The sequence below is a fragment of the Mobula hypostoma genome, chromosome 18 (genome assembly GCF_963921235.1).
Source record: "Mobula hypostoma chromosome 18, sMobHyp1.1, whole genome shotgun sequence".
Taxonomy (NCBI): domain Eukaryota; kingdom Metazoa; phylum Chordata; class Chondrichthyes; order Myliobatiformes; family Myliobatidae; genus Mobula; species Mobula hypostoma.
The window spans coordinates 54,596,057-54,617,128 of NC_086114.1; the positions used below are offsets into that span (position 1 = coordinate 54,596,057).

The following is a 21,072-nucleotide window of genomic DNA, read 5'->3' on the forward strand; positions in this document are numbered from 1 at the left end:
ACTGATGTAATGCCGCTAAGCATACAGCATCATCACACTGCTGTCTGCTTGGCTGATCAAATATCCACAGTTTACACGTTACCCAAGAGATGCTTGGTGCTGGGGAAATTCTGTGCCCTTCTTCAAATTAGATTGCAAGATTGTTTTTGGTCTACCTGAGACAAGACATCAGTTTATATCTCATCAATAAACTGAAACACTGTACAATACAGCACACTGGCAAAGAACACACCAGAGACTGCAGATGCTGGAATCTGGAGCAACAAACAATATTGCTGGAGGAACAGCAGGTCAAGCAGCAGCTGTGGGGAGGAAGGAATTATCAAGATTTTGGCTGGATACCATGCACTGGAATGAGAGTAGAGAAGGGAGATGGCTAGTATAAAGAGGGAGCGGCAAGACAGGAGCCTGATGTGATTCGTTAACTGAGGAGGGTGCAGGATGATGGACAGATGGAGCCAGGCAGGGGAGGGAAGGAATGTAGCTGGGAGATAGTGGCAGGTGGATGATAGATGGAGGCAAACGAAAAAGGCAGCTGAAACAATTTCCATCTCCGCTAATCTCCCCATTCTGATACTGGGCCGCTAATTCCATCTCCGCTAATCTCCCCATTCTGATACTAGTCCTCTGTAGAGTATTTGCTTTGTACCCCTGCATTCGCACCTCACCCTTACTTATCAGAGTCCAGCAATGGCAGCCTTTGTTCTCCTGCTTATCACCCTTCAACAGCTGCCTCCACCTTCACCCTCATCCCTCCTGGCTCCATCTGCCTCTTTCTTTTTGTCTGCCTCCACCTATCATTCACCTGCCTGTTTCTCAACTCTATCCCTCACCATTATCCTTCACCCGTCCTCGGTCTACCATCACCTCAGGCTCTTGTCTTGCCACCCCTCCTCTTTATACCAGCCATCTTCCCTCTAATTACAGTCCTAATGCATGTATTTTCTTTCCACCCCTCACCCCACAGATGCTGCTTTACCCCACCCTCCCCGAGCTCCTCTAGCAGGTTGTCTGTTTACCCTAAAGTGGGATTTGAACTTTCTGATTCAGGTAATTGCTCTTTATATGGAACTGAGGTGAACATTTAACAAGGATTACTGTCAGCAAATACAGACTAATGACAGGGAGACAACACTTCTGGCCAGACATAAAAACACTGGAAGGAAAGGAATTGTTGGATGTTTCAGGTTAAAACCTTGCATCAGGACCCAAAACATTGACAATTCCTTTCCTTTCACAGATGCTGCTCAACACGTAGAGTTCTTCCATCAGATTGGTTGTTGTTCCAGATTCCACACCTGCAGTCTCATAGAAAAACCTACAGCACAGTACAGGCCCTTCGGCCCACAATGCTGTGCCGAACATGCACTTACTTAGAAATTACCTAGGGTTACCCATAACCCTTTATTTTTCTAAGCTCCACGTACCTATCCAGGAATCTCTTAAAAGACACTATCGCATCCGCCTCCACCACCGTTGGCAGTAGCCCATTCGACACACCCACCACTCTCTGCGTAAAAAACTTACTCCTGACATCTCCTCTGTACCTACTTCCAAGCACCTTAAGTCCTGTGTCTTTGTAAAAGCATAGGGGCACTCAGTAATCAGACACCATCTGTGGAAGGAGAAATCGAGCTGATGTTTCAAGACAAAGACCCTACATCAAAATTAACCTGGTTTTCTCCTTTCCCAGCTCTGATGAAAGGTCTACAATCCTGAAACATTAACCCCATTTCCATTTTCACAGATACTGCCTCCCCAGAATACTTCATCCATTTTATGTTATTTTAGATTTTCACCAAATGCAGTTTTCTTATTTGCTAGTTTGATCCATTGCCTGATAGCATTCTCCACAACGGCAGTGATATCTTCCCTCATACAGTATAGTCCACAAGCAACGTATCCCAGGTACCAAATGCTTCTATACAGATGCTTGAAGTGCTCAGATCTTTAATTAGTCAGGCTTTGTTACAGTAATAACATCATAATTCCTAGTGTATTAGACACTAGTGTAGTAAATTAAATGACAGACTGGAATCAGATAGTAGTACTGAAATAGGTTACAAATGAAATTTGAAATTCTTACAATGTAATGCAGTAACCAGTACCAATTAGATTGCACTAGAAATAAAGGTGTAGAACGGGTATGTAGAGTAACTGGAATGTGCTAATCGATGGAAATTAAATTAAATAAACTTTGAAAGCAAAAGGTAACATTTTCTGACCTCTGTGTTTAATTACAAATTCTTCTGACCTGTATCAATATGGCAGTGTCCCATTGCATGCACCACATGTTGACTTTCCCCATTCTTTTGCTGAAGGAAAGCATTGGCTATTCTGTGCACTTCTGCAAAGGTGTTAGGGTCTGCAACATCACAGGCGTTTACCATCTTATTAGCGGTGTACAATGCTTGATAGCTGCGCTGATTCTCAGTGCCAAGGAACTGGACAGGGAAAGTGAAGCAGGCAAAAAGGAGATATTAATACCACAGACTTTATTTGCACATCAGTTGGGAGTTTTTGCACAGAAAATGTTGAACTGGAAGGAATTGCATGCAAAGTCTTACTGAAAGTGATATGCCCTCTTTTAAAGTATTTTATTCACTTTCCAATACCTCATTCAAATTCCTTGAGCGACTGACATGCAAAAGCAAGCAGCTAGAATTTAACTATGAGACACAAGTTCACAACCGTACTTGGTATTTTGCTTCTCTAATTACAGCAGTTGGTTCAAGACACTATAATGCATGCCTTTATTTTCTATATTTTACTATATTTCAAAGTTTCAAAGGTTCATTTGTTATCAAAGTATACAACTCTAAAAATCTTCTTCTCTGGCTAGCCATGAAACCAAGAAAGAAGAGAAAGATCAACTCCCAAATCCCCCCTCCCGGCACAAAAAAAATACAAACAAAATTGGAACAAGCACATCGACCCCCAAATCTCTCCTCCCACACAAAAAAAAACAAACAAAAACAGATCAGGCATAACAATCCCCAAATCCCACTCCCCACACAAAAAAAATCGAGAAAGATGAGGTGAATTTCACATTCCTATGCATTCGTCACCCAAAAGTACATTATTTATGAAGCATTATATATATATTACTTATCTCATTCATGTTGGCCTATCCTGTTAAGTAAAGAACAGATTATCTGATCTTAGAATTCTAGAAATAAAATATTTATGAAGGAATAATTCTTTTCCAAAATGGAAATAAAGAGCAATATCTAATAAAATTATGTGTGCTTTTTATTGAGATGGGAAATGAATAAATTCCAAACTACACGAAAAGGGACTAACTATTGCTTAAAGAATTCTGGGTGCATTGCATATCCAAGGAAGATACACCTTATGTTCTTAATCCTCCATCTCAAGGCTTTCATGCAATAGGAAAGATGCTTTAAGGTATTGATTTCAGCCAGAAAATTAAGCAAAGTTTTCTGCCTACAAAATCCAACCAGATATTTTCCTGCTTTATTTAATTATCTGATTACTTATCGCATTTTTGTTGGAGTATCCTGCTGTGTGAAATTTGGTTGGGTTTCTCCACTTTGCAATAGCAAAAATGGTTCATAAATGGTACATGTTTGACTGAAGAGCAATCAGAAGCATGAAATCATAAGTAGAAAATAAAAATTTGTATTAATATATTGCCGTTCATGAACTCGAGATGCCTTATAATGCTTTCCAACAATGAAGTTTTTCTGTAATTTATTTTTTATTGAATTTCATCAAACATTTCCATAAGATGAATTTCAGATACTGTACATATATATCATATAATCATATTTGTCACAGATCTCTACATAATATAACAATGAAGTTTTTTTGAAGCTCAGTTATTGTTGCAATATTACACAGAAGACAATCTGCACGCAGCAAGTTCCAGTAAACTGTAAAGCAAGCAAAACTACCACAACTACCTTCCAAGCACAAGTAGTTAAAAGATATTTGCCAAAAACTCATCTACTACTCTTCCAGCAACACACATAAAAGTTGCTGGTGAACGCAGCAGGCCAGGCAGCATCTCTAGGAAGAGGTGCAGTCGACGTTTCAGGCCGAGACCCTTCGTCAGGACTAACGAAGGGTCTCGGCCTGAAACGTCGACTGCACCTCTTCCTAGAGATGCTGCCTGGCCTGCTGCGTTCACCAGCAACTTTTATGTGTGTTGCTTGAATTTCCAGCATCTGCAGAATTCCTGTTGTTTACCACTCTTCCAAATAGTTTTGAGGTGTTTCACTATCACTTGAAAGTTTAAAGTCCTATCTGAAAACTCTGACTATGCAACATTCCTACAGTACTTCACAGAATTCTCCAGGGTCATTTTGGTAGCAGTACGCATTCCATCTCAGCCCAATCTCAATCAGACTTCAGATGATCTGAACAATGGGATCAACATGCACAAAACAGTGCACCCTAAAGCCTTCACCGTCGTTTTGGAAGACTTTAACCAGGCAAATCTGAAACAATCACTAAGCAATTACCATCAACAAATCACTTGCAATACTAGAGGAAACAACACACTGGGCCATTGCTACACCACCATCAAGAAGGCCTACAGTGCTATTCCACGCCCTCACTTCTGGAGGTCTGATCACCTGAGTATAGGCAGAGACTGAAGACTGCAGCACCAGCAGTGAGGACCAAGAAGGTTTGGACAAGGGAAGCACAGGAGCGCCTATAGGACTGCTTTGAACAGGTGGACTGGACTGTATTCAGGGATTCATCTTCAAGCCTAGATGAGTATGCTTCAGTTGTTACTGACTTCATTAAAAACTGTGTGGATGAGTGTGTGCCTACAGAGACTTACTGTACATACCCAAACCAAAAGCCGTGGATGAACCAGGAGGTACATCATTTATTGAAGGCTAGATCTGTGGCACTCAAGTCTGGCCACCCAGGCCTGTACCAGAAAACCAGGTATGATTTGCGAAGGGCTATTTCAAGGGCGAAAAGACAATTTTGAATGAGGTTGGAGGCACCATAGGATACACGGCAACTCTGGCAGGGTTTGCAGGACATTACTTCCTACAAAGCGAAACCCAATAACTTGAATGGCAGTGATGCTTCACTACCAGATGAACTCAACGCCTTCTATGCACGTTTTGAAAGGGAGAACACAACTGCAGCTGTGAAGGTCCCTGCTGCACCTGATGACCCAGTGATCTCTGTCTCAGAGGCTGATGTTAGGCTATCTTTAAAGAGAGCGAACCCTCGCAAGGTGGGAGGTCCAGATGGAATGAGTACCTGGTAAGGCTCTGCAAACCTGTGCCAACCAACTAGCGGGAGTATTCAAGGACATTTTCAAGCTCTCACTGCTACGGGCAGAAGTTCCCACTTGCTTCAAAAAGGCAACAATTATACCTGTGCCAAAGAATAATAATATGGGCTGCCTTACTGACTATCGCCTGGTAGCACTCACATCGACAGTGATGGAATACTTTGAGAGGTTGGTCATGACTAGACTGAACTCCTGCAAGGACCTGGACCCACTGCAATTTGCCTTTCACCATAATAGGTCAACGACAGGTACAATCTCAATGGCTCTCCACACAGCTTTAGACCACCTGGACAACACAAACACCTATGTCAGGATGCTGTTCATTGACTATAGCTCAGCATTTAATATCATCATTCTAACAATCCTGATTGAGAAGTTGCAGAACCTGGGCCTCTGTACCTCCCTCTGCAATTGGATCCTCGACTTCCTAACCAGAAGACCACAATCTGTGCGAATTGGTGATAACATATCTTGCTCGCTGACGATGAACACTGGCACACCTCAATGGTGTGTGCTTAGCCCACTACTCTACTCTCCGTATACACATGACTATGTGGTTAGGCACAGCTCAAATATCATCTATAAAATTGCTGACGATACAACTATTGTGGGTAGAATCTCAGGTGGGGACGAAAGGGTGTACAGGAGTGAGATATGCCAACTAGTGGAGTGGTGTCACAGCAACAACCTGGCACTCAACATCAGTAAAACAAAAGAGCTGATTGTGGACTTCAGGAAGGGTAAGACGAAGGAACACACACCAATCTTCATAGAGGGCTCAGAAGTGGAGTGAGTGAGCAGTTTCAAGTTCCTGGGTGACAAGATCTTTGAGGATCTAACTTGGTCCCAAGATATTGATGTAGTTATAAAGAAAGCAAGACAGCGGCTCTACTTCATTAAGAGTTTGAAGTGATTTGGTATGTCAACAAATACACTCAAAAACTTCTATAGATGTACCATGGAGAGCATTCTGACAGGCTGTCTCGTACGGGGGTGGGGGGGAAGGGGGGGTTGTTGGCTACTGCACAGGACCGAAAGAAGCTGCAGAGGTTTGTAATTCTAGTCCACTCCACCTTGGGTACTAGCCAGAAAGTACTCAGGACATCTTCAGGGATTTGTGCCTCAGAAAGGCAACGTCCATTATTAAGGACCTCCAGTACCCAGGGCATACCCTTTTCTCTCTGTTACCATCAGGTAGGAGGTACAGAAGCCTGAAGGCACACACTCAGTGATTCAGGAACAGCTTCTTCCCCTCTGCCATTCGATTCCTAAATAGACATTGAACCCTTGGACACTACCTCACTTTTTTGTTTAAATATACAGTATTTCTGATTTTTGTGCGTTTTTTAATCTATTCAACATACATATACGGCAACTTATTTATTATTTTTATTTATTTATTCATTTATTTCTCTTCTATATTACGTATTGCATCAAACTGCTGCTAAGTTAACAAATATCACATCACATGCCCGTGATAATAAACCTGATTCTGATTCTGAAATGGCACAAAGATTTTGTGTTCCAAGTCTCCTGAGTGGAAGCTGGACTCAAAACTTTCTGACTTTACAGCAAGGATGTCACAGGCAAAATAACACGGACACGCTGTATTCATTGCTGACCAAGAAGTCATTCCAATAAAGCCCATGGCCAATAGTTTAGATTGTTCATGTTCTTACAAGAACATGTATTCTGCATTAATTTAAGGGCATCTCTATCAGGGACTAAGGCAAATTTGGGTTTCATGATAAAACAAAAAGTTTTAACTTTACAGCATAGTGAATAGATTTAAAACAGTGATATCAGACTTTCAACAGAGAGATTCAAATCCTTATCAGTTATTTGCTTCTCTCCATCTCCAATTCATTAATCACAGCCCATAAGCGAATCTCAATAAATTGATTCTTTAATCTCTGGAAGATCTGATCTGTGGCATGTAGACACCAACAGAAGACCACCTCATTGGACCCCCTGCAGTTCGCATATCGTCCCAACCATTCAACAGACGACGCCATTGCCATCACCCTCCACCTGGCCCTAACCGACATGGACAAAAAAGACACGTATGTTCGAATGCTGTTCATAGACTTCAGTTCAGCATTCAACACAATCGTTCCTCAGAAACTGATTGGAAAGCTGAGCCTACTGGGTCTGAACACCTCCCTCTGCAACTGGATCCTAGACTTCCTGACTGGGAGACCTCAGTCAGTCCAGATTGGAAGCACCATCTCCAACACAATCACACCAGGGCTGTGTGCTCAGTCCACTGCTGTTCACTCTGCTGACCCATGACTGTGCTGCAACACACAGCTCGAACCACATCATGAAGTTCGCCGATGACTCGACCGTGGTGGGTCTCCTCAGCAAGAACGATGAGTCAGCATACAGAGAGGAGGTGCAGCGGCTAACGGACTGGTGCAGAGCCAACAACCTGTCTCTGAATGTGAACAAAACAAAAGAGATGGTTGTTGACTTCAGGAGGACACGGGACGACCGCTCTCCGCTGAACATCGACGACTCCTCCATAGAGATCGTTAAGAGCAGGGTCCCCAATCTTTTTTGCGCTACGGACCGGTTTAATATTAACAATATTCTTGCGGACCGGCCGACCCCGGGGGGGGGGGCGGGGGGCAGGGTTGCCAATGGACAAGAGTAGCAGTCAAAAAATACGTTGTGTTTACCCCGAGAAAGACTACAATGACCATGAAGCCTTGCGCGGGCACCAGTGCGCATGCGTGTACCTGCCGATATTATTCTTTTTGGCGATTCTGTTCGGGGGGGGGGGTTAATCACGACCGGAATATTGGTAATAAGGGGCTAATACACTCAATTTCATTTCTAAAAGGGTTTATCTAACGAATTTAATATTAAACACACAGCGCATATTTTCCTCGCATGAATATAGTGATAAGTCAATCATCAGGGGAGGACGGGGAGCTTGAAGTGTTGAAAGAACTTCCAGTAGAAGTGGTAGAGGCAGGTTTGATATTATTTAAAGAAAAATTGGATAGGTATATGGACAGGAAAGGAAGGGAGGGTTATGGGCTGAGTGCAGGTCGGTGGGACTAGGTGAGAGTAGCTTTCGGCACGGACTAGAAAGGCACAGATGGCCTATTTCCGTGCTGTAATTGTTATATAGTTATATAAGTCACTTATCAGTCAATAGCATCATAACGTTGTAAGTAATGTTTGGATATTAAACACATGGCACATATTTTCCCCGTATGAACATATAAAATCATTGCAATACACCAATATCGCTGAATCAGTGGGAGCCCTGGGCTTGTTTTCTTGCAACAAGACGGTCCTATTGAGGGGTGATGGGAGACAGCGATACTCGAAGGGGGTTCCTTATGTCCAGTCTATTCTGCAATTTAGTTTTCGTTGCATTCATTGCAGAGATATGTTGGAAATGGAAGCAACGTTTTCAGTGCTTTCGTGGCTATCTCAGGATATTTAGCCTTGACTTTGATCCAGAATGCCGGCAGAGATGTTGTGTCAAACATACTTTTCAGCCCACCGTCATTTGCAAGCTTGAGGAGTTGATCTTCTTCCCGCGCTGACATGAATGACATGCTGTTAATGACCTCGCGTGTGTTCAAGCTCAACAGTGGGCGTGACAGGGAATGAGGAAAGATGCAGCTAATTCATATCGCCAAATCATATCGTTTCCTCGCGGCCTGGTAGCAAATGCTCTGCAGCCCAGTACCGGTCCACGGCCCGGTGGTTGGGGACCGCTGGTTAAGAGCACCAAATTTCTCGGTGTTCACCTAGCGGAGAATCTCACCTGGTCCCTCAACACCAGCTCCATAGCAAAGAAAGCCCAGCAGCGTCTCTACTTTCTGCGAAGGCTGAGAAAAGGCCATCTCCCACCCCCCATCCTCACCACATTCTACAGAGGTTGTATTGAGAGCATCTTGAGCAGCTGCATCACTGCCTGATTCGGAAATTGCACCGTCTCGGATCGCAAGACCCTGCAGTGGATAGTGAGGTCAGCTGAGAAGATCATCGGGGTCTCTCTTCCCACCATCACAGACATTTACACCACACGCTGCATCTGTAAAGCGAACAGCATTGTGAAGGACCCCACACACCCCTCATACAATCTCTTCTCCCTCCTGCCATCTGGCAAAAGACACCGAAGCATTCGGGCTCTCACGACCAGACTATGTAACAGTTTCTTCCCCCGAGCCATCAGACTCCTCAATACCCAGAGCCTGGACTGACACCAACCTACTGCCCTCTACTGTGCCTATTGTCTTGCTTATTATTTATTGTAATGCCTGCACTGTTTTGTGCATTTTATGCAGTCCTGGGTAGGTCTGTAGTCTAGTGTAGTTTTTGTGTTGTTTTACGTAGTTCAATGTAGTTTTTGTATTGTTTCATGTAGCACCATGGTCCTGAAAAACATTGTCTCATTTTTACTGTGTACTGTACCGGCAGTTATGGTCGAAATGACAATAAAAAGTGACTTGACTTGACTTAAAGACTGTCAAAGTCTCAACAGTCCAGTAGGCAAGTCTCCTGGCCACAACTATTTACTTTAATCAAGTACTTCTACTGTCCTTTTTAAACAGAGATGAGAATTCAAAGCAATCCATACCTTTGCCATGTCCAAGAGGATTTCAAAGTCGATGAGTAGTTCATGAACGTCCCTGTTGAAAACTACCAGCTCAGCCTTGTGGAGAACAAACTTGCGCTGTGGGTCAGGGGGTGCAATCATAGAGTCCTGGCCTGCTCCAAACAGTCCGTTGCATGCCAGCTCTACATACAGCTCCCAGCTGCAGTGAGTAAAAGAGAAACATACCTCCAGTTAACTGTGTTGTCTCCTCCAATAAAATTGACTAACTACAATTGCAGAACTGGACAAAGTAGACATAAAGATCAGTATGTGCAAGAATATCAACTACATTACTGATTAAAGAGATGACTAAGATTCTAAAAATACATCCTCCCACTATATCTCACTCTGGCAACTTTCCTTTTACGCAGAGCACTCAGCCAAAATTACCATAATCAGTACACTGGTCCCAAATTAAGGGGAAAAGAGACAAGCACCGAACACTGTGTCTAACTGATTCAAGACTAAGGAAGGATTTTCTATGAAATTTTATCTGAAATAATAAAACACAGCACACTAATTGTTCCTACTATGGAATTGCAGGTTAGCTATTGATTTCATTAAGATAATGCTGAAGATTTCGCTTCAAGTGAACAAACAGAAGCTATTACAGCAGGTTAAGTAACGGCATTTGCACATCAAAGATAACATAAGCTGGTTAGATTAAAAGATGTCAATATTAAAATGGATTAAAACAAATGTAGAGACAGTTGGGCTAAAGCAGATTCCTGTAATTATAGACATTTTAATAAAACAAACTAGAGATAATGTGGCGCTCTATGAAACTTACACGAAATATGCCAAAATGATCATTTACAATAGTACCCTTCACCTTTTATTACATCAAATAGCAAGAGAATCTTAAAAGTATACAAAAGGTTTCTCCAGACGGTTAAGATTGCTGACCTATGAAGTTCTTCATCTGTCAGGTTCTCTGAGAGGATGTAGCTAATCTTCTCCCCTTCTTTAGTAAGGCCCTGAAGAGAAATTATTATATTTAAAAGGGTTAAGATAACACAAGAAATATCAACTCCCCTTTAATGAACATTTAGGGTTTGACACAGATTCAGCTAATAGACTGTCTTATTTCCCCCTAGAGATCAAATCAATGAGTGACCAATGCCTCATCATTTCCCATGTATTTAATGCCATTCCTGTGTTAACCAGTCCTTTAACTTTTACCACCTATTTGTTGTACATATATACAGTGGCATGCAAAGGTTTGGGGACCCCTGGTCAAGATTTCTGTTACTGTGAATAGTTAAGTGAGTAGAAGATGAACTGATCTCCAAAAGTCATAAAGATAAAGATGAAACGTTCTTTTCAACATTTTAAGCAAGATTAGTGCATTATTTTTGTTTTGTACAATTTTAGAGTGAAAAAAAGGAAAGGAGCACCATGCAAAAGTGTGGGCACCCCAGGGGATTTGACCTGTCAGATAACTTTTACCAAGGTCTCAGACCTTAATTAGCTTGTTAGGGCTACGGCTCGTTCACAGTCATCATTAGGAAAGGCCAGGTGATGCAAATTTCAAAGCTTTATAACTACCCTGACTCCTCAAGCTTTGTCCCAATGATCAGCAGCCATGGGCTCCTCTGAGCAGCTGCCTAGCACTCTGAAAATTAAAAGAAATGATGCCCACAAAGCAGGAGAAGGCTATAAGAAGATAGCAAAGCATTTTCAGGTAGCCATTTCCTCAGTTTGTAATGTAATTAAGAAATGGCAGTTAACAGGAACGGTGGAGGTCAAGTTGAGGTCTGGAAGACCAAGAAAACTTTCCGAGAGAACTGCTCGTAGGATTGCTAGAAAGGCAAATCAAAACTCCCGTTTGACTGCAAAAGATCTTCAGGAAGATTTAGCAGACTCTGGAGTGGTGGTGCACTGTTCTACTATGCAGCGACACCTGCACAAATACGACCTTCATGGAAGAGTCATCAGAAGAAAACCTTTCCTGCGTCCTCACCACAAAATTCAGTGTCAGAAGTTTGCAAAGGAACATCTAAACAAGCCTGATGCATTTTGGAAACAAGTCCTGCGGACTGACGAAGGTAAAATAGAATTTTTTGGCCACAACAAGCAAAGGTATGTTTGGAGAAAAAAGGGTGCAGAATTTAATGAAAAGAACACCTCTCCAACTGTTAAGCACCAGGGCAGATCGATCATGCTTTGAACTTGTGTTGCAGCCAGTGGCACTGGGAACATTTCACTGGTAGAGGGAAGAATAAATTCAATTAAATACCTGCAAATTCTGTAAGCAAACATCACACCATCTGTAAAAAAAAAGCTGAAGATGAAAAGAGGATGGCTTCTACAACAGGATAATGATCCTAAACACACCTCAAAATCCACAATGGACTACCTCAAGAGGCGCAAGCTGAAGGTTTTGCCATGGCCCTCACAGTCCCCCAACCTAAACATCATCGAAAATCTTTGGATAGACCTCAAAAGAGCAGTGCATGCAAGACGGCCCAAGGATCTCAGAGAACTAGAAGCCTTTTGCAAGGAAGAATGGGTGAAAATCCCCCAAACAAGAATTAAAGGGCTGTTAGCTGGCTACAGAAAGCATTTACAAGCTGTGATACTTGCCAAAGGGGGTGTTACTAAGTACTGACCATGTAGGGGCCTAAACTTTTGCTTCGGGCCCTTTTCCTTTTTTGTTATTTTGAAACTGTAAAAGATGGAAATAAAAAGTAATCTTGCTTAAAATATTAAAGAAATGTGTCATTTTTAACTTTATGCCTTTTGGAAATCAGGTCATCTTTTACTCGCTTAGCTATTCACAGTAACAGAAATTTTAACCGGGGTGCCCAAACTTTTGCATGCCACCGTATTACAACATGCAACAAAGCACAAGTTTGGTTGCTTCATTTGGTCAAAAAAAAGAGAAAAATCACTTCCAGAAAAAAGCAAATGCCTTGCATTAACTTTTCACCAGGTCAGTAATCAATCAAAACTATTGCAACGCATCTTATCTGCTCTAAAATAACGTAACTGAATAGGATCTTTCGACTCTATACATTAATTTCCAGTTCATTTCAGTCCATGATGAGTTAACAGACCCAAACTTGACCAATTTATCAAACATCAACCCAGATTTACAAGCTTAATGATATGATAGAAACATAGAAAACCTACAACACAATACAGGCCTTCTGCCCACAAGACTGTGCTGAACATGTCCCTACCTTAGAACTACCAAAGCTTACCCATAGCCCTCCATTTTTCTAAGCTCCACGTATCCATCCAGGAGTCTCTTAAAAGACCCTATCATTTCCGCCTCCACCACTGCCGCCGGCGGCCCATTCCACGCACTCACCACTCTCTGCGTAAAAAACTTACCCCTGACATCTCCTCTGTACCTACTTCCAAGCACCTTAAAACTGTGCCCTCTCGTGCTAGACATTTCAGCCCTGGGAAAAAGCCTCTGACTATCCACACGATCAATGCCTCTCACTATCTTGTACACCTCTATCAGGTCACCTCTCATCCTCCATCGCTCCAAGCAAAAAAGGCCAAGTTCACTCAACCTATTCTCATAAGGCATGCTCCCCAATTCAGGCAACATCCTTGTAAATCTCCTCTGCAACCTTCCTATGGTTTCCATAAGACCATAAGACAAAGGAGAAGTCGGCCATTCGGCCCATCGAGTCTGCTCCGCCATTTTATTATGAGTTGATCCATTCTCCCATTTAGTCCCACTCCCCCGCCTTCTCACCATAACCTTTGATGCCCTGGCTATGCAGATACCTATCAATCTCTGCCTTAAATACACACAATGACTTGGCCTCCACTGCTGCCCATGGCAACAAATTCCATAGATTCACCACCCTCTGACTAAAAAATTTCTTCGCATTTCTGTTCTGAATGGGCGCCCTTCAAACCTTAAGTCATGCCCTCTCGTACTAGACTCCCCCATCATGGGAAACAACTTTGCCACATCCACTCTGTCCATGCCTTTCAACATTTGAAATGTTTCTACGAGGTCTCCCCTCATTCTTCTAAACTCCAAGAAATACAGTCCAAGAGCGGACAAACGTTCCTCATATGTTAACCCTCTCATTCCCGGAATCATTCTAGTGAATCTTTTCTGTACCCTCTCCAATGTCAGCATATCCTTTCTTAAATAAAGAGACCACAACTGCCCACAGTACTCCAAGTGAGGTGTCACCAGCGCCTTATAGAGCCTCAACATCACATCCCTGTTCCTATACTCTATTCCTCTAGAAATGAATGCCAACATTGCATTTGCCTTCTTCACCACTGACTCAACCTGGAGGTTAACCTTAAGGGTATCCTGTACGAGGACTCCCAAGTCCCGCTGCATCTCAGAACTTTGAATTCTCTCCCTATTTAAATAATAGTCTTCCCGTTTATTTCTTCTGCCAAAGTGCATAACCATACACTTTCCAACATTGTATTTCATTTGCCACTTCTTTGCCCATTCTTCCAATCTATCCAAGTCTCTCTGCAGACTCTCTGTTTCCTCAGCACTACCGGCCCCTCCACCTATCTTCGTATCGTCAGCAAACTTAGCCACAAAGCCATCTATTCCATAGTCCAAATCGTTGATGTTCAATATAAAAAGAAGCTGCCCCAACACGGACCCCTGTGGAACACCACTGGTAACCGGAACTGGTAACTGGTTTCCACATCCTTCCTGTAGTGAGGCGACCAGAATTGAGCACAGTACTCCAAGTGGGGTCTAACCAGGGTCCTATATAGCTGTAACATTACCTCTTGGCTCTTAAACGCAATCCAACAATGGATGAAGGCCAATGTACTGTATGCCTTCTTAACCACAGAGTCAACCTGCGTAGCAGCTTTTGAGTGTCCTATGGACTCGGACCCCAAGATCCCTCTGATCCTCCACACTGCCAAGGGTCTTACCTTTAATGCTATATTCTGCCATCATATTTGACCTACCAAAATGAACCACCTCACATTTATCTGGGTTGAACTCCATCTGCCACTTCCCAGCATAGATTTGCATCCTATCAATGTCCCATTGTAACCTCTGACAGCCCTCCACACTATCCACAACACCTCCAACCTTTGTGTCATCAGCAAATTTCCTAACCTATCCCTCCACTTCCTCATCCAGTTCACTTATAAAAATCACAAAGAGTAGGGGTCCCTAAGGCACACCACTGGTCACCGTGCAGAATATGAAATGTCTACAACCACTCTTTGCCTTCTGTGGGCAAGCCATTTCTGGATCCACAAAGCAATGTCCCATTGGTTCCCATGCCTCCTTACTTTCTCAATAAGCCTTGCATGGGGTACCTTATCAAATGCCTTGCTAAAATCCATATATCTATGGCTCTACCTTCATTAATGTGTTTAGTCGCATCCTCAAATAATTCAATCAGGCTCGTAAGGCACGACCTGCCTTTGGCAAAGCCATGCTGATTATTCCTAATCATATTATGCCTCTCCAAATGTTCATAAATCCTGACTCTCAGGATCTTCTCCATCAACTTACCAACCACCGAAGTAAGACTCACTAGTCTATAATTTCCTACTCCCTTTGTTGAATAAGGGAACAACATCCGCAAATCTCCAATCCTCCAGAATCTCTCCTGTCGATGCCAACGATGCAAAGATCATCGTCAGAGGTGCAGCAATCTCCTCCTTCGCTTCCCACAGTAGCCTGGGATACACCTCATCCGGTCATGGTGACTTATCCAACTTGATGCTTTCCAAAAGCTCCTGCACATTCTCTTTCTTAATATCTACATGCTCAAGCTTTCCAGTCCACTGCAAGTCATCCCTACAATCGCCAAGATCCTTCTCCATAGTGAATACTGAAGCAAAGTATTCATAAGTACCTCTGCCATCTCCTCCATTTCCATACACACTTTTCCACTGTCACACTTGATTGATCCAATTCTCTCGTATCTTATCCTCTTGCTCTTCACATACTCGTAGAATGCCTTGGGGTTTTCCTTAATCCTGTCCGCCAAGGCCTTCTCATGGCCCCTTCTGGCTCTCCCAATTTCATTCTTAAGCTCCTTCCTGCTAGCCTTATAAATCTTCTAGATCTCTATCATTACACCCTATCCTCGTTATAGGCGAGGGATATATTCCTCGAAGTTGACGCATAATGCGAATAATTATTTAAATGGAGAAAATAGGGATGTGTTCCAGGGGGCTTCCTAAATATGTTTTATCTGTAATTTATTCACATTGTTATACCAATCCAACACAAAAGCAGTACAAGACATTTATATTATATTTAATAAATTTAAGGTAATATTCAATGTAATAAATGATAGAAAGTTAACATCCTCTGGTGTACAGTACTCTCCAACAGTGGCGGGTGTGTTCGCTCCGGAGGATGAGTCGTTGTTGTGGCTTCAGGCAGCTTTACACGGATGAGGTGGATGGTTGTGGTCGTCAGGATAATATCAAGCACAGCAAAGGGTGAAGGAAGACTCACAGAACTCTTAGAACTGCCAGCAGCAGAAGAGTACAGTGATTTGAATAAAGTGGTAAGGGTTGTTTGCTTGGCAGCATTTTGTTTTAAATTTGCTTGTAGGGAAGAAGGGTTGACGGCAGGGAACGACTGAAATGCTGACTCCGTTCTAAATGTTGGTCCATGTCCAGCGCCATTTGTGCCAAGTGTTCCAACTTCCACCATTCCCTCACCGTTGGTAAACTTCCAGGATTTTCAAAATCGTCTGTTGCTTGCGGCATCGGAGAGAGTTCGCCGTAAGAAAAATACGCACACCTTGAACGTGGATTACACCTTGGTCGAGTGATTGAATCAGCGATGTTGTGTTAAGCGGCAGGAAACGCACTGTTATGTCAGGATAAATGCTGTCCAAATGTTTAGGATGGGCTGGCGCATTGTCAATCAGTAAAATAACTTTAAAGGCAAGTTTCTGTTCCTGACAGTAGCGTCCCACAGCTGTGTTACCTTCAGCTGATGCCGTGCTGTTTATAATTTCCAACCTTTTTTCCAAGTATTAAAGCGGTTCTCTGACGGCCCAGGACATGACATCGGACGCTTAGGAGGCATAGTTAAATATTTCAAGCGCAAAATCACTGCACCGTAGGTAAAACCAACAGAAGTTTAAGATCGCGCATCCACACCTTGCCAAATCCAATGCGAGTGTGGCAGGAGAGAGATTGTGAGGCGTGCGCACCTGACTCGTATTGGCGGGAAAGCGGTGCTCCTCATCCCAACAGTAAGACTGTGAGGTGTGCGCACGCGACTTGTATTGGCGGGAAGGCAGTGCTCCTCGCATAACTGTGAATTTTGGACGCATATAACGAGACGTTGGTAGAAATAGGTTCCTCACATAACTGTGAATCCTCATAGTCTGAAGACGCGTATAACGAGGATAGGGGGTACCTAGTTTTTTGAACCTTTCGTAAACTCTTCTTTTCTTCTTGACTAGATTTACAACAGTTTTTGTACACCACGGATCTTCTACCCTACCATCCTCCATGTCTTATTGGAACGTACCTACTCAGAACCCCATGCAAATATCCCCTGAACATTTGCCACATTTCTTCCGTATGTTTCCCTGAGAACATCTGTTTCCAGTTTATGCTTCCAAGTTCCTACCTGATAGCCTCATATTTCCCCTTACTCCAGTTAAATGTTTCCCTAACTTGTCTTCCTATCCCTCTCCAATGTTATGGTAAAGGAGATAGAATTGTGATCACTATCTCCAAAATGCTCTCCCACTGAGAGATTTGACATATTATTAGGCTAATTTCCCAATACCAGATCAAGTACAGCTTCTCCTCTTGTAGGTTTATCTATATATTGTATCAAGAAACCTTCCTGAACACACCTAACGAACTCCACCCCTTCTAAACTCCTCACTCTAAAGAGATGCCAATTAATATTTGGGAAATTAAAATCTCCCACCACAACCACCATGTTATTATTACACCTTTGCAGAATCTGTCTCCCTATCTGCTCCTCGATGTTCCTGTTACTATTGGGTGGTCCATAAAGAACTCCCAGTAGAGTTATTGACCCCTTCCTATTCCTAACTTCCACCCCCAGAGACTCCATAGACAACCCCTCCATGACTTCCTTTTCTGCAGCCGTGACACTATCTCTGATCAACAGTGCCACACCCCCACCTCTTTTGCCTCCTTCCCTGTCCTTTCTGAAACATCTAAAGCCTGGCACTTGAAGTACCCATTCCTGCCCCTGCATCATCCAAGTCTCTGTAATGGCCACAACATCATAGCTCCAAGTGCTGATCCATGCTCTCATCTCATTCGCTTTATTCATAATACTCCTCGCATTAAAATAGACTTATCTGGATTGTAAAAGTTGATATAAAAGTTTTATGAACAAAGTTTTGAACATCGCCCTGTTGAGCTCATCTAAGTATGTCGAATTTTACAATCCAGCTAAATCGTAAGTTCATGCTTGTCAATTAATTGGAAATCCAGAAGTGCCAAAGTACAGTTACTCTACTTAAATTAGAAAAAATAATATATACAGTACATATTTGTTTTAGTACATACGTCTATAAAACTATAGATGCTGGAAATCTTCAAAGTACATTATCAATGTATGTATACTATACACAACCTAGAAATTCATCTCCTATAAGGCAGCCACAAGAAACCCAATAGAATCCATTAAGAAAGACCAGCAAATGCCCCATGTGCAGAAAAAAATCTTGCAAACAAAAGTAAGCACATTACATTCAGAACTGAAGTTCACGAAAGTGAGTTCAAATCCGAAATAAAAGCAGAAAACACTTAAGCATTCAGAGGGTTAGGTAGCATCTATAGAAGAATTAACATTTCAGACTGAAGAATTTTTAATCAGGACCATTTCTCCCCCCAGGTGCTGCTTGACCTCATGACCATTCAAGCATTTTCTTTTTCTATATTACACGTTTCCCCGGCTATCCGAAGGTCAAGCGTTCCCATGAAATGGTTCGTAAGCCGGAATGTCGTAAACTGAATAAGCAATTACCATTTATCAATATGGGAAAAATTTTTGAGCATTTCCAGACCCAAAAAATAACCTACAAAATCAAGCCAAGTACCACGTAGAACCTAAAATAACAGTAACATATAGTAAAAGCAGGAATGATATGATAAATACACAGCCTATATAAAGCAGAAATACTTTTCTGCAGCACTGTCTAGCGCAGCGAAAATCTCGAGGAAACGCTCTTGGCAGAAACACGGCACAAGCGCTCTCAGCAGAAACACTTTTTCTAGTAACCTTTAAGCTATGAAGCTGCCAAATCATACCAAAAAAAGACATCAAAATACACAGCCTATATAAAGTAGAAATATTGTATGTACAGTGTAGTTTCACTTACCGGAATCGGAAAGACTTCAATAAATTGCAGTTAAACAATTGCTTATACGAATACAGGTGCCCCCCCGCTTTTCAAACGTTCGCTTTACGAAACCTCAGTTACGAAAGACCTATATTAGTTCCCTGTTTTCGCTAACATAAGGTGCTTTCACTGTTACGAAAAAAGCCAGCACGCGGAAAAAGCAGTGTGAGAAAATAAAGCAGCCGCTCTCCCCCGGATTCGGAACGGCATTCTCGCCAGCATTGCTTAAACACAGGCCTGTGAGCAGCTGTTAGCAAGATGAGTTCTAAGGTATCGGAAAAGCTTAAAAGAGCTCGTGAGGGTGTTACACTTAGCGTAAAACTAGACATAATTAAGCGTTCCGATCGTAGTGAACGAAGTAAGGACAAAGTGAGTTTGGCTTGTGGAAGCTGATGAAGATGATGTTGAAGAGGTTTTGGCATCTCATGACCAAGAACTGATAGATGAAGAGCTGATGCAATTGGAAGAGGAAAGGATAACAATCAAAACCAAATGCAGTAGCGAACGGACCAAAAGTGAATCATTCAGGAACTGAACGTGATGCAACTGCGTGAGATTTTCGCTGCAATGATTGCAGAAAAGTACGACTTTAATTTTGAAAGGGTATGTCGGTTTAGGGCATATTTGCAGGATGGTTTGAGTGCTTACAAAGAACTGTATGATAGAAAAATGCATGAGGCTAGCAGTCAAGCAAGCCTTCAACAGACGACAAACCTCGATCTTCGACATCAAGGCAGGCAGACATAGAAGAAGATGACCTGCCTGCCCTGATGGAAACAGACAACACCCCAGTGTCCCACCACCCCAACCCCCGGGCCATGGACAGATACTGATTCGCAGAGAATGCAACGGTAGCCGGGACGCACCCAGCACATCTTTAAGAAAAAAGCCGAAATAAACAAGCTAATTAATTAGGTGCCGCCCAGCATGTAAATGTCAGCCCAGATTAGAGGCAATTGCCGATTGCGTTGCCTCTGATCTGGGCTGACATTTATGTGCCGGGTGGCACCTAATTAGCTTGTTTGTTTCTGCTTTTTTCTTAAGGATGTGCTGGGTGCGTTCCAGCTACCGCTGTACCCCTGCATTCTTCGTGGATCAGTATCGGTTCGCTGCCCGGAGGTGGGGGGCCACTGCACCACCCCAACCTCCGACGACTCAGCCTAACACACCATCATCAGTGTGCTTGGCGCTGTCTTCCTGATTCCCGCAAGTGATACTACACTGTACATACATTATTTCTACTTTATATTGGCTGTGTATTTTAATGTGTTATTTGGTATGATTTGGCAGCTTCGTAGCTTAAAGGTTACTGGAGAGCGCTTGCGCCGTGTTTTTGCCAACAGCGCTTGCATGAGATTTTCGCTACGGAGAACAGTGCAGGCAATGATTGTAGATAAGTATTTCTACTTTATATAGGCTGTGTATTTATCATATCATTCCTGCTATTACTATATGTTACTGTTATTTTAAGTTTTATGTGTTATTTGGCATGATTTGGTAGGTTATTTTTGGGTCTGCGAACGCTCACAAATTTTTCCCATATAAATAAATGGTAATTGCTTCTTCGCTTTACGACCTTCCGGCTTACGAACCGTTTCAAAGGAACACTCTACCTTCAGATGGCGGGGAAACCTGTAACCACCTGACGCAATCGGCAATCACCTCTGATCTGGGCCAACATTTACGTGCTGGGTGGCACCTAATTAATTAGCTTGTTTATTTCGGTTTTTTTCTTAAAGATGTGCTGGGTGCGTTCCGACTACCGCATTCTTCGCGGCAAGTATTGGTCCGCGGCCCGGAGGTTGGGGACCACTGCTTAAACTATGAAGCTGCCC

General features: G+C 42.7%; 1 protein-coding gene across 1 annotated transcript in view; it reads right to left on the bottom strand.

Moving 5' to 3' along the window:
- Positions 1–21,072, bottom strand: part of man2c1 (mannosidase, alpha, class 2C, member 1) — a 123,471-nt gene that overhangs the window by 95,934 nt on the left and 6,465 nt on the right. The window contains exons 4-6 of the mRNA XM_063070910.1: positions 10,812–10,882; positions 9,888–10,065; positions 2,255–2,444 (exon numbers count right to left, since the gene is read on the bottom strand). Coding sequence (XP_062926980.1) covers positions 2,255–2,444; positions 9,888–10,065; positions 10,812–10,882 — 439 coding nt within the window. The remainder of the gene's footprint in view (positions 1–2,254; positions 2,445–9,887; positions 10,066–10,811; positions 10,883–21,072) is intronic.